We start from the raw sequence: 15,805 nt of genomic DNA, 5'->3' as shown, positions 1-15,805 counted from the left end.
ACTCTGTAAGCGTTACCTACAAACTGTTTATAAAGTCAGCTAAAACTTTAATGTACACAGAAATTAACATTTGACAAAAAAAAGATAACATTGAAATCATAGTTGTTGTGCTGAACATTTCTCCCCATGTGATGCCGAGATGTAAAATCACAAAGATCCATGGTGTGACATTAATCTATTTTCTATCATTTAACATATTTCTCAAGTTTTCTTGTCAAACTGCTTCTTGATTTGTGTAAAACTATAATTTATATTTACAAAAGGTATTATCCCACCAACTTAAGACAAAATTAGATAATTGTCAAAGTCTGTCAAATGCATTTTAAATTGTTAACTGCATTTGACCTATCAGCTGTGGACCAGAACTGGCTTGGTTCTGCATATGTGCTGTAGCTCAACCACTGAGCCACAGCTGTGCCATTAAAGGAAACCAGTTAAAACTGACTTGTATTTTGATTCATATTTCAGTAATGTAAATCCTAGATTCAAGGTTTGAGCCCTGAGACAGTATGCCATCTATCCCCTAGCCCACCCACTTCTCTGGACCAGTTCCTTTTAAAACACTTCTAGATCATTACTGTGATGTACAATTCAATATAAAATGATAATCTGTTTTTTTTTTCTGGGAAAGCACATTAAACTATAACTCGTCTTCTCTAATAAGTGTAGTGATGTGTGTTGACTCACATTAGATTCAAATGTTTATTGTTCTACAGCTGGTAAAACACTGCAAGACTAATCTCAAATACAAATCTTAAATGTGCCAAAACATTCATAAAGTGTTTGCCAAACATGAATTTAAAGTGCATTTGACAGATTAATATATTTTTCTAATTCTGACTTGGTTTGGTGGGATTGTACCAGATCGTGTCATCAACTGTCATCAAATCCATCCAGTTTACACACAAGGAAGACATTTTTCTGACACTTTTCTGGCCCAAGTTTTCAATATGTCTGCTAGGTAACTGACATACACATATGTATGAAGGTAATTCCACATCAGCTGCGTGTGTCCTACCAGGAAGTAAAATTATAAACTTCAACAACATACTTAAAACTTAAGTTATTTATGGTGTAGTAAAATGTGTGGTCTAATCAGTCATATGCACTTTAAAACACACAGGTTCAGCTTTGACAAACATTGGTCCTTCAGATTTACTTGGAAATGCAGTTTATTTACATGCTTTACAGTAGGGTGTGTTCAGGGTCTATGATCTCATCTCACTCTTTGTTGGAGGACAGTGACAGGATTTCTCCAGACTCATACCTCTGTCTGACCAGATATCCCTCTGTATAAAAAAACAGATACAGACGGAGTCTGGTCACCACTCCCTCCGTCGCTTCTCAAGCCAGAGCCAAACATGATCAACCAATCAGATTGATGTGAAACAAAGAAGCCGATTGGTTACCAATCATTTACAGACAAAATGACATTTCTCTCCATCAGATGAACAATAGTGCTTTGCTCATTAATTTTGCAGAAATCGCCTGTGATACTTTTGCATTTTTCATTGATTTTTTTTTTCTTCATGAGCAGCCATATTTGTTTTGATACAGACAGACCATCCATGTACCTGATTGGCTAATACACCTGTCAATCACAGCCATCTCACCGGTGACCAAACTCATACCGTAAAGTATTGGAGAAGTGTGTCTTCTGGATCACAGGCAATTTCTCTATTTCTGTCAAATATGTACTAAATATAAAGTATGAAAAATACTACTGAAATTATTAGTTAGTTTTTATATTTAGCTCCATTTTAGATCAGGCTTTTTATACAAATATGCTTATGTTTCAAATGTACATGAACACAACCTACTGAAGTGCAGATTCAAAAGATTAGTGAAAGAAAAATATAACTTCAAAATATAAGGTGCACAGTGGCAGAGTGGTTAGTGCTCTTGCCTCTTTGTGAAAAGGTTTTGGGTTTGATCCCAGAATCACTGAAGACCTGCAGAAGTTGGTTGGGTCTTGGGGTCAGAAAGTCTCCAAGATGTCTCCCAGTGTATCGGGGTTGTATCAGCGGAAGGCAGTGGTGATGACCTCTCGTGACCTCACAGCAGACGCACCTCCTCCAGGCTCAGGTCTCCCGTCAAGGTGAGGACTGTGACCCGGCTCAGATCCTGGACTCTATGTTTGTACTCAAACTGATGAGTTCCGTTCACTGCCACCCGGAACTGAGAGGCCTCACACAGGATGATCATCTGAGGAGAGACCGGGTCGAGACCGAGTCAAGACCGGGTCAAGACCGGGTCAAGACCGGGTCAAGACCGGGTCAAGACCGGGTCAAGACCGGGTCAAGACCGGGTCAAGACCGGGTCAAGACCAGGGCTGAAACAGGTTTAGTGCCGGTTTAGTGCCGGTTTAGTGCCGGTTTAGTGCCGGTTTAGTGCCGGTTTAGTGCCGATTTAGTCCCGATTTAGTCCCGATTTAGTCCCGATTTAGTCCCGATTTAGTCCCGATTTAGTCCCGATTCAGTCCCGATTCAGTCCCGATTCAGTCCCGGTTTAGTCCTAGAACTAAACCAGAGCAGAACCAGAATTAAACTGGGACTAAACTGGGGCTATACCAAATCAGGCCTAAAGGATGAGATCAGGACTCAAACAAGACTAGGACTAAACCCAGAGCTAAGCCAGAACTGAATAAAGGCTTAAGTGGGATTAAACCAACACCTGGAGTAGGCCTAAATTTTGGAAAAAAGCAGGGGCTAAAACAAGGATTAAACCAGGACTAAAACATAGACTGTATAAAGAAGTGGACTAAGGAAGTGTGACATCACCTATAGCGGTCGGTTGAAATCAAGGACCATTTTTGGAAATCTAAATGTTAAACCAAAAAGCTGGTTTGGCAATGAGCACGCACTTGGCAATGAGGCTATCAATCAACCTGTTGTTAATGCTAGCAACCTTGGGGGAAACCGGTGCTGAATTGGTTTGTTATTCATGTTCATATCTTCATTTAGGGACAAATTAGTGAAATAATGAGAGCCTCGACAGAACCACTTCGCACCCATGTTCACTTCCTAGTTGGAACTCAGGGGCTAGCAGGCTAGCTACATTCTTTTATACACACAGTCTATGGACTAAAACCAGAAATAAAGTGGTTTGGGACTCACTTACCTCAAAGTACTGGTCGGGTTCGAAGGGGAAGTCTTGGATCTCGGTCTCCTCTGGACCCCAACAATCAAACAGAAACGAGTTCCTCACAAAGTTTCTCTGCTTCAGACGCGGATTCAAGTGCAGTGCAATGGCGCTGCTCCCCCCAACAGCCAGGTTTACACCGAGACTGGAGAGAGACCGGGTTAGACCGGGACTAGACCAGGACCAGGTTTACACCAAGACTTGAGAGAGACCAGGACTAGACCAGGACTAAGCCAGGACTAAACTAAGATTAAACCAGGATGAAAACAAGACCTAAAACAGGACTAAAGCAGAACCAGGCTTACACAGAGACTACAGAGAGGCCGGGACTAGACCGGGACTAGACCGGGACTAGACCGGGACTAGACCGGGACTAGACCGGGACTAGACCGGGACTAGACCGGGACTAGACCGGGACTAGACCGGGACTAGACCGGGACTAGACCGGGACTAGACCGGGGCTAAAGCAGAGCCAGGTTTACACAGAGACTGAAGAAGACTGAAGAGGACTAAACCAGGACTGAACCAGGACTGAAGCAGAGAGACTGAAAAAACACCAGGGTTAGGCTAAGACTAATGCAGGACTAAAGCAGGACTAGACCAAGGTTAGCCCAGAGATTAAACTCGGACAGAAAGAACAAAGAACTGGACCACACCTAAAGCAGGAATAAAGCAGATCTAAAAAAGATCTAAGCCAGGACAAAAAAAGGTCTAAAGGGGGTCTTACCTCTGAGCGTTGGGGCTGGTTCTTCCTTTGATGGTGATGCTGCGTCCGGGACTCAGGCCTTTTACGATCTCGGCTTGGAAAGGAACACTCTGGAACAACACAAAAATCTGTCATTTGATTACACCAACAAACAACAAGAAAATCTATACCAAATCAAATACAAAACATATCTGTGTCTGAAATGTGACTGACCAGCTCTCCGTTTGAGCAGAGCGCTGACTGAAAAAAAGGAAGGAAAAAACATCTACTGAGAAATGACTCAAATATTGGATCTTTGAGTGTTTTTTTTATTCTGGGCTCACACTGACACTCTCTACGAGCGCTTCATGTTCTGCCTTGTACATATGCTGTATGTCTGTGTATACAAATAGTTGGAAATTGTTTTATTTGTAGATTTCTGTGTAAGCCCTCCATCATCTAGTTATGATTTACAGCAACAACAAAAAAAAATTCAATTCTGTCAACAAGGCCCTAATGGAAGCTCTCACACCAGCAGAATATTGGAAGATTGAGCTCCTCTGGACCCTCAGTCTGCCATACATCTCCATCTCAAAGACACTAACCAGTCCTTTGAAGATAGTGAGGTACAGATCTTATCCAGAGAAAAATGGTTTGAGAGGAGAGTTAAAAAAGCTATTTTTGTTAGAAAAGACAATCCTTCTCTGAACAGGAATGACAGACATCATCTATCTCCTACTTATAACTCCATCCTCAGACCCAAACCTACACATGATGAGATCGGGACTCAAGCAAGACTAGGACTAAACCTGGAGCTAAACCAGAACTGAAAAAAGGCTTAAGTGGGATTAAACCAACACCTGGAGTAGGCCTAAAGCAGGACTAAATTTTGGACAAAAGCGGGGGCTAAAACAAGGATTAAACCAGGACTAAAACATAGACTGTATAGAGAAGTGGACTAAGGGAGGGTGACATCACCTATAGACTCCAAACCTTTTTGTACAGTGACAGAATTGAATTTTACTTTGTTTGTACATTGTTTTAACCTATGTCTGTGTAATCCCTCAGTCATCCAGGTCTAATCCATAGCAAAAGACAAAGTTTAAACCTGTCAACTAGACAAATCGTTGTAAGAGTGAAACATCTTCACTCTTGCAACGATTTGTCCAGTTGACAGATTTACATGTTCATTAATTTACAAACAAACAAACAAATACAGATCTTGCAGTGTTAAGATTATTTGCCAATTCAGTTTTCTCTGGTTATGCTTTTTTTCTCCACTAGATGTAGCCAAACTGTCATTACATGCTCATCATCATTGAAGACGTGAGTAGTGTTATTCATATGTATCATCTATCACTTATTTTTACAGCAGAGACCAGAATGTTCTTTAATTGAGATTATATAATTATTGTGAGTTCAAATCATAAAGACAGTATATTTTTATAAATTAATGACAAAACACTGCACAGTATTGTGTTCATGCAAGAACAACCCTTATGATTCTGAGATATGTATTTCAGGTGGGGACTTAATCCTGAGCAGCAGTTCTTACACTGGATTCTGTAGATTTTATGTTTTGTGCCTCTGACGAAGAAACGGTGCTCTGAAACAGAAATATGTTTAATTAGTTTGAGCCAGGAGTAAGCCAGGACTAAACCAGGACTAAGCCAGGACTAAGCCAGGACTAAGCCAGGACTAAGCCAGGACTAAGCCAGGACTAAGCCAGGACTAAGCCAGGACTAAGCCAGGACTAAGCCAGGACTAAGCCAGGACTAAGCCAGGACTAAACCAGGACTAAGCCAGGACTAAGCCAGGACTAAGCCAGGACTAAGCCAGGACTAAGCCAGGACTAAGCCAGGACTAAGCCAGGACTAAGCCAGGACTAAGCCAGGACTAAGCCAGGACTAAGCCAGGACTAAGCCAGGACTAAGCCAGGACTAAACCAGGACTAAGCCCAGACCTGGTTTGGGAGTACAGCGATGGCTTGGATTTGGACTTTTCCCTGGATCAGCAGCGTGTCGACTCTGTTCAGCTCCACTCTGTGTTTGAACTCCAGCAAATGAGCCCCATTCACCGCAACCTGAAAAATATGATATCTATGAGGCAGGAGCAGGGCCAGAGGAGCAGGGCCAGAGGAGCAGGGCCAGAGGAGCAGGGCCAGAGGAGCAGGGCCAGAGGAGCAGGGCCAGAGGAGCAGGGCCAGAGGAGCAGGGCCAGAGGAGCAGGGCCAGAGGAGCAGGGCCAGAGGAGCAGGGCCAGAGGAGCAGGGCCAGAGGAGCAGGGCCAGAGGAGCAGGGCCAGAGGAGCAGGGCCAGAGGAGCAGGGCCAGAGGAGCAGGGCCAGAGGAGCAGAGCCAGAGGAGCAGAGCCAGAGGAGCAGAGCCAGAGGAGCAGAGCCAGAGGAGCAGAGCCAGAGGAGCAGAGCCAGAGGAGCAGACAGACTAAAGCAAGACTAAAGCAAGACTAAAGCAAGACTAAAGCAAGACTAAAGCAAGACTAAAGCAAGACTAAAGCAGGAGCAGACAGGAGCAGACAGGAGCAGACAGGAGCAGACAGGAGCAGACAGGAACAGAGACAGGAGCAAACAGGAGCAGAGACAGGAGCAGACCTTGTAGACATCACTCTGGACCAGGATAACCAGTTCGAACACATCTCCTGGAATGAAGGGCATGATTTTGTGGATCTCCTCTCTTCCCCAGCGCTCTCTGGTGAGAGAATTACACACGACGCAGCCCTTCTTGACTCGTGGGTTAAAGTGAAATGCCACGTCAGCTCTGGGCTTTACACTGCTGCCACACAATAAGTCCACCTGGAACCTGACAGACAACGAATTGGGATAAAACAAGACTTAAAGTGCATACGACAGGTTAGATGGCTTATTTCACTAAACCAAAGCTAATGCCATCATTATATTTTAGATTCTAGATTTGACTGAAGATTTTTTTAATTTTATTTTGGTGAATCATTTTACTTCCTGTTGGACAGGGATAGCAGATGTGACCTACATAGAGGCAATTCCATAATATGATTCAATTAAAATGAGTCAGAAAAAGGTGTTCCTTGTGCTTATATTGTCTCCCCATTTTGGATGGAGTTACCTGTGTTGCTGACATAGGCAGAGGCATTTTACCACTCAGAGCTACTTGTATATAGCTGTACCTGTATTTTTGTACTTTTGTTTTCAACTTTTCTTTCAAAAGAAACAAACTGCCACTTCACTGATGTAAAACTATGATCAATATGCACTGTAACAGAGCTGAATCAGGATGAACCAGGACTAAACCAAGTCTAAATCAAGACTAAACCAAGACTAACCTGTCGACATCTGAGGGTACACTTCCTTGGATCAGGAGCATTTCTCCAGGAACGAGTCCCCCGAGGATTGTCCCCGAAAATGGAACCACCTGGAAAATCAAACCTATTACAAGAATACCAAACCAGGACCAAACCAGGACCTAAACCAGGACCTAAACCAGGACCTAAACCAGGGACTAAACCAGGGACTAAACCAGGGACTAAACCAGGGACTAAACCAGGGACTAAACAGGGACTAAACAGGGACTAAACAGGGACTAAACCAGGAATAAACCAGGGATAAACCAGGGATAAACCAGGGATAAACCAGGGATAAACCAGGGCTGAACTAGAGCAAATCCAGGTCTGGTTTAAGACTGAAGCAGGACTAAAACAAGGAATGCTGTGGAAATTTCAGGGTTTCCTGAAAAAATGTCAAGGATTTGTGAAACATGTGACTCACATTAAAATCTTTTGAGTCATATAAAACATTTAAGCCAGTCCTGAACCAAACCTAAACCAGATCTAAACCAGGACTGAACCAGGACTGAACCAGGACTACTAAAATCTAAACCTAGTCTTGCCAAACACTCACAGACAGATCTAGATCAATAACGATGACTTATTTTATGTATCACTATCGTCTGTGAAACCGTCATGGCAACAGAAAACTTATAAAACATGAGATTACTGCAGGAATACTCTGATAAAAGCATAACTCGGCTGTGCTCGGGACGGTTTAGTTTGGAGCTGCTGACTGTAAAGCGCTGACGTTACGTAAGAATAAACTTATTAAACGCCTTAAACAAAGACAGTGAAATATGACTACCGACAAACAGAGAAAAAGCCTTACCGGGTTCACAAAGATCTGCCTCGGGTTTGAAAAGGACATTTTAGGAGCAAAATTTAAAATCTAAAATGTAAACTCAAACTCGCCTCTGCCGCAGCTGTTTACTTCCGGGATGTGGAGCTGGACTGCGCATGCGTGCAGTAAATGACATTTGGTCTGTGTATTGTATTATATTATATTATTATATATTATTGACTCCTAATGTGTCATATCTTTAATTCTAGATTTTCACACCCCATAGTATTTCTCCTACTTACTTTTCCTACGTAACATATATTAATACAATATACAATACTCTTACTCGAGTATAGTGCAATGTGACGATACTCTGACTCGAGTATAGTGCAGTGTGACAATACTCTTACTCGAGTACAGTGCAGTGTGACAATACTCTTACTCGAGTAGAGTGCAGTGTGACAATACTCTTACTCGAGTAGAGTGCAGTGTGACAACACTCTTACTCGAGTACAGTGCGACAATACTCTTACTCGAGTATAGTGCAGTGTGACAATACTCCTACTCGAGTACAGTGCAGTGTGACAATACTCTTACTCGAGTAGAGTGCAGTGTGACAGTACTCCTACTCGAGTACAGTGCAGTGTGATAATATTCTTACTCGAGTAATATATAGTACAATATAACAGTGCTCTTACTTACGTAAAAGTTGTGTTCCTCTTCTCTCTGTGAGTGAGTTTAAAGTGACTGGAGCTTTATGTAACAATATGAAATAATTTGAACGTTTGTGTTTCTGGCTCCTTCAGCTGTCATTTAGTTTGGCTCATTTTTGTGTCTGTTTGAAAATACCACATTTTGTACATTTTTTAATGATTTGTTCTTCCACTTACAGAATCAGAATCAGAATCCTTTTATTGCCATCGTTTGTGAACACAGTTCTTTTTTGCTCATTTGCACAAGTACAAGTGGAATATCTGTCATATTTTATACAGAATCCCTCTTTACCTTAGAAATTGCCTTAAAAAAAAGGTATAGCCAAAAAAACAACAACAACGTATTCTTACTGTGAGCAGGGTCACCTCTCCACAGATCTGACCTCTAATTTGTCTCTACGGAGATTAATGTTTAATGTCGTACTGTGGAACATTCCAGGTATAGCAAGAACATCTCTATGGAGACAAGCAGGTTGAAGATCTCTCCAAAAGTTGTAGAAGTTAAAGCCATATAATGCATGTTTGTTTCTACTTGTGGTTCCAATGAAAACAATTAGTGACAAGGGTTGTCAAAAGTATCAGAAATCAAATACTAAAACTAGTATTGAAATAAGACCCTCATTTTCAGCAGGTATTGAGTTCTAGCTGTAAATGGATGGACATTAGTCCTGGACACATCTGCAGCTGCAAGTCCAAGGGAGTGGATCTCTCCTTCACTGTGGTTCTCCTCCAGGTTTCTCTTTTTTAGTTTTTCCTTGCCGAGAAGGAGGGTCTAAAGACAGGGGGCGCTCTGGGACAGTTATCCATTTGCTTGTTGTCTGTTGATTCATTTGCTTGTCTGGTACTGAAGAATGCCTGTTTCATTGTTGATTTTCTAACTTTCTGTTGGTTAAATCATTTCTCTTATTCAACCCTAAGAGGCAACTGCTGTTGTAATTTCGGGCTTTACAAAAATAAATTGAATTGAATTAAAAAGTCCCACTGACAGGACAGACATGAACCTTTCCTGAATATTTTTATAATGATGTCTCTGTATGTGTCATAAGTATAAGACACATAGACTATACACCCATGGACCACTATGAACCCACTGCACACTGAGGATTACACACATGGGAATAGAACACAAAGTACCAACAATGAATGTGGAAAATCACAGTATATTGTCTAAAAAGGGGTTGTTATTGTCATTGTGGTGTCATGGAAATTTAACTGCAGTCATGTTGTGAAGAAAATATTCCTATATGTCTTTATGTAAATGCATTTCATCTGTGTCAGTCTGTCAGATCCAGACATTCACATGTGTGAAGGCTCTGTCCCATCCTCCAGGAAAGTTTGTCATGAACAGATGTGACCCTGCTTTTGTCATGTATGCTTGTTTTTCTGGTATAAATGGTCTGGGAAGGATGCTCAGAGACTCAAGAGCCTCGCTTGGGAGAACGGGCAGCTACCAGTCTGCAGCCAGGGCAGACCTGGCCCTGTCCACATCTGTTGTAACAAAGAATAAACCTTTTTATGTTTCATAACTCACCAGGCTTGGCAAATGGATTATTCACCAAGCAATGTAATAATTTTCCATAACAGTGGTTTCAAAATCAAGTACATTCTTTAGCATTGAAATTGAGTTTGAGATTTCAGAATCAACACTAGTAACACATTTGTTTTTGTCTAACGTGTGGAGTGACTAAATTGAAGACAGGTTAGAACTGAGCAGTCCTTCATTTCATTACTAAAATATGTACAGAAAAAATATATATAAAACATCTAAAGCATTAAAACTCTACTAAGGTCCAAACACAGCTGCACAACTCTCATTCACTCAGCAAATACAACAGAACATGAAGTGGGGCTAGAGGTCCCTTCTTCAAAGACAAAGGCCTTAAGCGATTATGAGAAAGGGAATCCAACCACCAGCCTCTCAGGTTAGTGCTACTGCAGTACCCACTTAAATACACACTTATTTGAACCAGACCCATGAAGAATACAAGAATCTAAAAACTTGATTCATATGACTTTAACCAGTTTGAAAGAAAATACCTGGCCTCAAATATTTCAAAGTCTCATCTTCAGTAGAGTAAGACGAGACAGGGTGGAAAAGTTGAGCTTGAAACAAAAACATTTGAGAAGTAAAATTAAAATAACAATCGGGACAATACTAGACACTTTGAGGCAAACGTCTGATTTTGATAAAAGTTCAGTGCAAAATGAAACTTGGGGCTTTGTTGACCTCAAAGGGTTTCAGCAGGTCTTTGATTGGTCAGTCTCTAGAGTGCTGCGATTAGCTGCAGTGGGGACAGGTTGGCTCTCCGAGACGGAGTACTCCACCTGGCTGTCTGCGAGTCAGACAGACTGACCCTGGCTGCTCAGAAGTCTGCATCCAGTCTGAAGGTGTTGTCGCTGGTCCCGGACATGACGCCCATCCTCTGATACTCTCCCACTCTCTTCTCAAAGAAGTTGGTTTTTCCCTCCAGAGAGATGTTCTCCATAAAGTCAAACGGGTTCTCTGATCGGTACAACTGAAAAAAAACAAACAGTACTGTTACCCACTATAATTTATACAGTATACACACACACACACACACACACACACACTTTATACTACATGCACCAAATACTACGCAGTACACACGGATACACATGAAAACAGGACTATAACCACACTTTGTACAATACTGCATATACATTATACTACATGTCTCCCCCTTCTGGTGCTCAGTGGTGCGTACTCCTCATCTGTGGCGTCAGTGACCCGAGTCTCTGAAACCACAGACTCAGCTCCCATAATCAGCTGAGGTCCGTACCCCTGCGCAGCTCATCACTGCACCAACACTACAGAAAATACTTCTACAGCAAATACAAGTATTACTATTGTTACTACGACTGAGGTCTGTACCCCTCTGCAGCTTACCAACGCACCTGACATACAAGTACTACAGTCCTCCCTAACCTCAGTCGTACCTTGCTGAAGCCGAGCTCGAGCAGAAGTCGGTCGGCCACAAACTCGATGTACTGCTTCATGAGCTCACAGTTCATCCCGATCAGCTTCACGGGCAGCGCTTCCGTCAGGAACTCCTGAGAATTACAACACAAGCTCAGAGCCCAGTCCAGAGTTTCCAGAAGAGCGTGAGGGTCGTCCGAGGGACGAGCTCATAGCAGTGATAGATTAAACAGTGTTACACCTGCATTTGTCTGTATGTGACTGGAATGTTATGTGTGACCTTGTGTGTTTTGTACTCCGATTTGACCTCCCAGTGGAAGAACCGGTGAAACAGGTTTACAGCACTGCTGTTCATTAACATGTGCAGTCTTATTCAAATAGTGATCTAAACCAACATTTAAAATGTATAGTACCTGTTCGATGGAGACAGCGTCCCTGATGATGCATTCCACGGTGGAGGAGCTGGGCTTGTTCTCCAGATGTTTGAACATGAGGCAGGCAAAGTCACAGTGAAGACCCTGGACACAGAGAGAGTCGACCAATCAGCTTTATACTACAGGATCAGCCAATCAGGATTCAGTGTCATACTACAGGGTTAACCAAGCAACAGGAGGGATTACGGTACACTGGTACAGTAAAAGTACCTCGTCGCGGCTGATAAGTTCGTTGGAGAAAGTCAGTCCGGGCATCAGGCCTCGTTTCTTCAGCCAGAAAATGGCGGCGAACGATCCAGAGAAGAAGATCCCCTCCACAGCAGCAAAGGCCACCACACGCTCCCCTGAATAGAGAGATTTAAACCAGGACTAAAGCACATGCTCCCCTAAACAGACAGGTCCAAACCGGGACCCACAGAGCTGGTGCAGTTCTGGGACCTACCGTAGGTGGCGTTCGTGTTGCCGATCCAGTTAATAGCCCAGTCGGCCTTCTTCTTGACGCAGGGCAGAGTCTCGATGGCGTTGAACAGGTACTCTCTGAGCAGAGGACACACAGGACAGTTAGACATCAGGGCACAGTGTTGGAGGTGGGGACGGGGGGGAACTCACCTCTCTTGAGAGTCCTTGATATAGGTGTCGATGAGCAGGCTGTACATCTCAGAGTGGATGTTCTCCATTGCGATCTGGAATCCATAGAAGCAGCGCGCCTCCGTTACCTGCACCTCTTGCATGAAGCGCTCCACCTGGATACAAGGAGCGGTTAGTCCTGGGACTGGACCGGGTGCATCATCACAGTCCTGCTCTGACAGTATAAAGTGTCTAAAGTGCACAGTGTGGGCACTGACCAGGTTCTCGTTGACGATGCCGTCGCTGGCGGCGAAAAAGGCCAAAACATGAGAAATGAAGAACCTCTCGTCGTCCTTCAGAGACTCCCAGTGCTGCAGGTCTTTGGACAGGTCCACCTGAAAAAGACCAGAACCTCACAAGATCAGGACTCAGGTCTGAGCTCAGGGGACTACAGAGACAGGACCCGTTTGGACCCAGAACTGGGTCAGGACCAAATGTGGGTCAACATTTCATCTCGGTCATGAATCTGATACCTTAAAAGGCAACGGCAGGAATAGTAGATGCAGTACTTAGATATAGTATTTAAAAATAGCAGTATGCAGTAGTAGTATTGGTAGTACCTCCTCTGCCGTCCAGAAGGAGGCCTCGGCCTTCTTGTACATGGTCCAAATGTCGTGGTATTGAATGGGGAAGATGACAAAGCGCCGTGGGTTCTCCTTCAGCAGAGGCTCCTCCTGAGACATAGACTTGTGCCCCGACTTTGGCTGAAACAGAACAGTTACTCTTAGAATGACGATACTTTTAGCAGAGGAACAAAATATGCATTTACTTCAATTCTATATAAATGACTAAATGGGCACTTTAGCATAAATAACATCCCATTTCCCTGATATTTAACTGAGATGGGAACAGTTAAATGTAAAGCTGATGCATGAACACTGGCTTTGTTCCATCTGAGAGGGACATCAGTGCTTTCTACTTTCTGAAAACAAAATATTCACAATGAACCAAATGTCTTATCTTAATTAGTGTCTCGTTAAGTTGATTCTTGTGGCCGTTTTAATGACCAAGTAAAGAGTCTAATCGTTTGTAGCTAAAGTAAAGACTCAACGTTCAACCAAAAGCTCTGGTTTGTTGTAAAATGGTTTAAATGTGATCACTGTGAATGATGCCGGTCGTATTTCACTGCGGATAAACCACAGATTCTGTCAGTAACTTTCCTCTGGTGATCAGCTGTTGGCGCCAGAAATGCTTCACTTTGGGCGCTACAGTTGCACAAACTCCGCCTTTTAGCGCAAATGAAACACTTTTCCTCCCAAAGTGCGGGTGTGGCGCAGAGATGGCTCACTCGGCCGGTTTAAGCCTCTTTTGCAGCGCTTACCGTGGAGTCAGAGAAGATTTTCCGAGCAGTTTTCGAAGCCAAGATTCGGGTGCTGTTCAGGCTGGGAGGCTGCAAGATTCAACACGAAACCGGGCTCAAAATCACATAGTGACTGATTTCTAAATTAACTATCCCACATTTACAGCTGCTTCCACTGAAACACAGGGCTTGTTCTTACCGTGTTCTCTTTGTCCAGGTTCAAGGAGCTCATTTTGCTGCTCACAGCGTTTTCATTCTTCACAGACAGAGGAGAGCGCGCGGACAGCATCTCTGCGGTTCAGTTAAAACGCCACGAAACAATAAATATAATAAATAAAAGTGGGAAATAAAAGCGGGAACTAAAAGCGCTAAAGTAAAGCTAAAGGAGCGGACAGAGGAGAAGACCAAGAGAGACTGAAGCGCCACTTGTCCGCTCGCTTTTTATTGAAATCTTGGCGCTGGAACGTAAAGCCAATCTCACGCAGCCAATCAGAGCTCACGTTTAGTGCGGGGCTTATGAAAGTGCGGAGGGAAACGGCTCAAAAACTAATAAGGGATATCTTAGAATCACTTTATTTTACAATAACATCAACAGATACGGCTCTGGCCGCATCGCACTCAAATGTCAAACGAAAAGACGCATTTATCTGGAGTTTTTAACAGAATATTGTGGTTCGTGGGGATTTAACTGGTAGAGGACAGACAGCCAATCAGAACTGACGTAAAGTACGTCACATCCGGGTTTGACAGCGGGAAATCCAAAGAAGAAAACGGCTGAGAAAAGTGTTACCAAACCAAAGAAACTTACAAACGCATCAAAACAGGCTCTTACGGAACTCTCTGACTGACCACAGACGCAACACTAACACGCGAAGAAACTGGATTTTACTGATGCAAAGTCTTGTTTCCCGCTTTCACCTAACAGCCCTATTGTTTAGTGCTATTATAAGGCAATTTCTGCAACTTAAACTTCATAGACAGCATTAAAAATTAAGTATTATTTTGGGATTAATATGACAAAAGCATTACGTATTTGCAAATGTGTAAACTAGTGTTTGACCTGATCATTTTACTGGTGTGAAAGGGGTGCTGTAAGAAAGGAATTGATAATAATAATAATAAATTTTATTTATACAGCGCTTTTCAGGACACTCAAAGTCGCTTCACAGTGGAAACAATAATAAAATATCACAAAAATTTACAACATAAAATCAAGCATTAAAAGCGATTTTGAACAGGTGAGTTTTGAGTCCTTTCTTGAAGGTGGGGAGGTCAGAGCAGTCACGGAGGGGTTTAGGTAGTGAGTTCCAGAGGGTGGGGGCAGCGATGGAGAAGGCTCTGCGACATATGACATTTTAACACCGCATATAAGGTTTCTGTGCAAGAAATGAGACTATATAATAATAGTATTGTTTAATTATTATTAGATGATTATTTGACATTAATTCTAACATGGCGTATTCATTGTATTTCCGAATGTGTAAACTCTGACATCGCAAAATTCAGTCGTCTTTTTAATGAGAAAAACGAGCTTCAATTCAACTCGAGGCATTCATTTTTTAATGTTTTACTTTTCTAGTTATGTCGTACCTTTTTAGATTTTCTTGTTTCATTGTTAAATGTAACCCCTTTGTTGGATTTCCCTCCTAAAAACGACACTTTTGTGATGTTTACACCCTTCCCCCGCGCTCTGCTTCAACAGCTGTCAGTCTACGTTTCCGGGGAACAGTGAAAGATGTTGTCTAAACGAAGAGCGCCACTGCAAGATGAAAATGAGGCTTTTATTTACTCATCTACTTCAACTTAATCAGAAATTAAATGTTACATAGCATCTAATGTTCTTCTAAAATTTAGTACAAGTAGTGA

The 15,805-nt window shown here is 42.6% G+C and overlaps 2 protein-coding genes and 1 non-coding gene across 4 annotated transcripts; all 3 read right to left on the bottom strand.

Annotated features, from left to right (window-relative positions):
- Positions 1-8: 8 nt before the first annotated feature.
- LOC117392729 (galectin-8-like) lies at positions 9-8,093 on the bottom strand. Of its 2 annotated transcripts, XM_033990860.2 has the most exons (9): positions 7,976-8,093; positions 7,144-7,232; positions 6,437-6,644; positions 5,790-5,909; positions 5,382-5,432; positions 4,061-4,087; positions 3,869-3,957; positions 3,121-3,286; positions 9-2,205 (listed from the first exon to the last, which is right to left on the bottom strand). In XM_033990860.2, exons 1-9 carry the CDS (start codon positions 8,012-8,014, stop codon positions 2,056-2,058), a joined length of 939 nt encoding a protein of 312 aa, XP_033846751.1. In that variant the 5' UTR covers positions 8,015-8,093; the 3' UTR covers positions 9-2,055. The 2 variants fall into 2 exon arrangements, with proteins under 2 accessions (XP_033846751.1, XP_033846752.1); XM_033990861.2 differs by lacking the exon at positions 4,061-4,087.
- Positions 8,094-9,747: 1,654 nt separating this feature from the next.
- On the bottom strand, positions 9,748-15,627 carry LOC117392917 (ribonucleoside-diphosphate reductase subunit M2). Its single transcript, XM_033991083.2, has 10 exons — positions 14,139-15,627; positions 13,961-14,029; positions 13,200-13,343; positions 12,858-12,974; positions 12,622-12,755; positions 12,455-12,549; positions 12,223-12,356; positions 11,992-12,096; positions 11,599-11,712; positions 9,748-11,156 (listed from the first exon to the last, which is right to left on the bottom strand). Exons 1-10 carry the CDS (start codon positions 14,226-14,228, stop codon positions 11,004-11,006), a joined length of 1,155 nt encoding a protein of 384 aa, XP_033846974.1. The 5' UTR covers positions 14,229-15,627; the 3' UTR covers positions 9,748-11,003.
- Positions 11,348-11,465, bottom strand: LOC117393305 (small nucleolar RNA SNORD94). The gene has a single exon (XR_004543144.1). It is a non-coding gene; the product is annotated as a small nucleolar RNA SNORD94 (small nucleolar RNA).
- Positions 15,628-15,805: the final 178 nt, after the last annotated feature.

Source organism: Periophthalmus magnuspinnatus, chromosome 24 (genome assembly GCF_009829125.3).
Source record: "Periophthalmus magnuspinnatus isolate fPerMag1 chromosome 24, fPerMag1.2.pri, whole genome shotgun sequence".
Lineage (NCBI taxonomy): Eukaryota > Metazoa > Chordata > Actinopteri > Gobiiformes > Gobiidae > Periophthalmus > Periophthalmus magnuspinnatus.
Note: the sequence above shows the minus strand (reverse complement) of the source record. Positions and strands in the feature narration are given on the sequence as shown.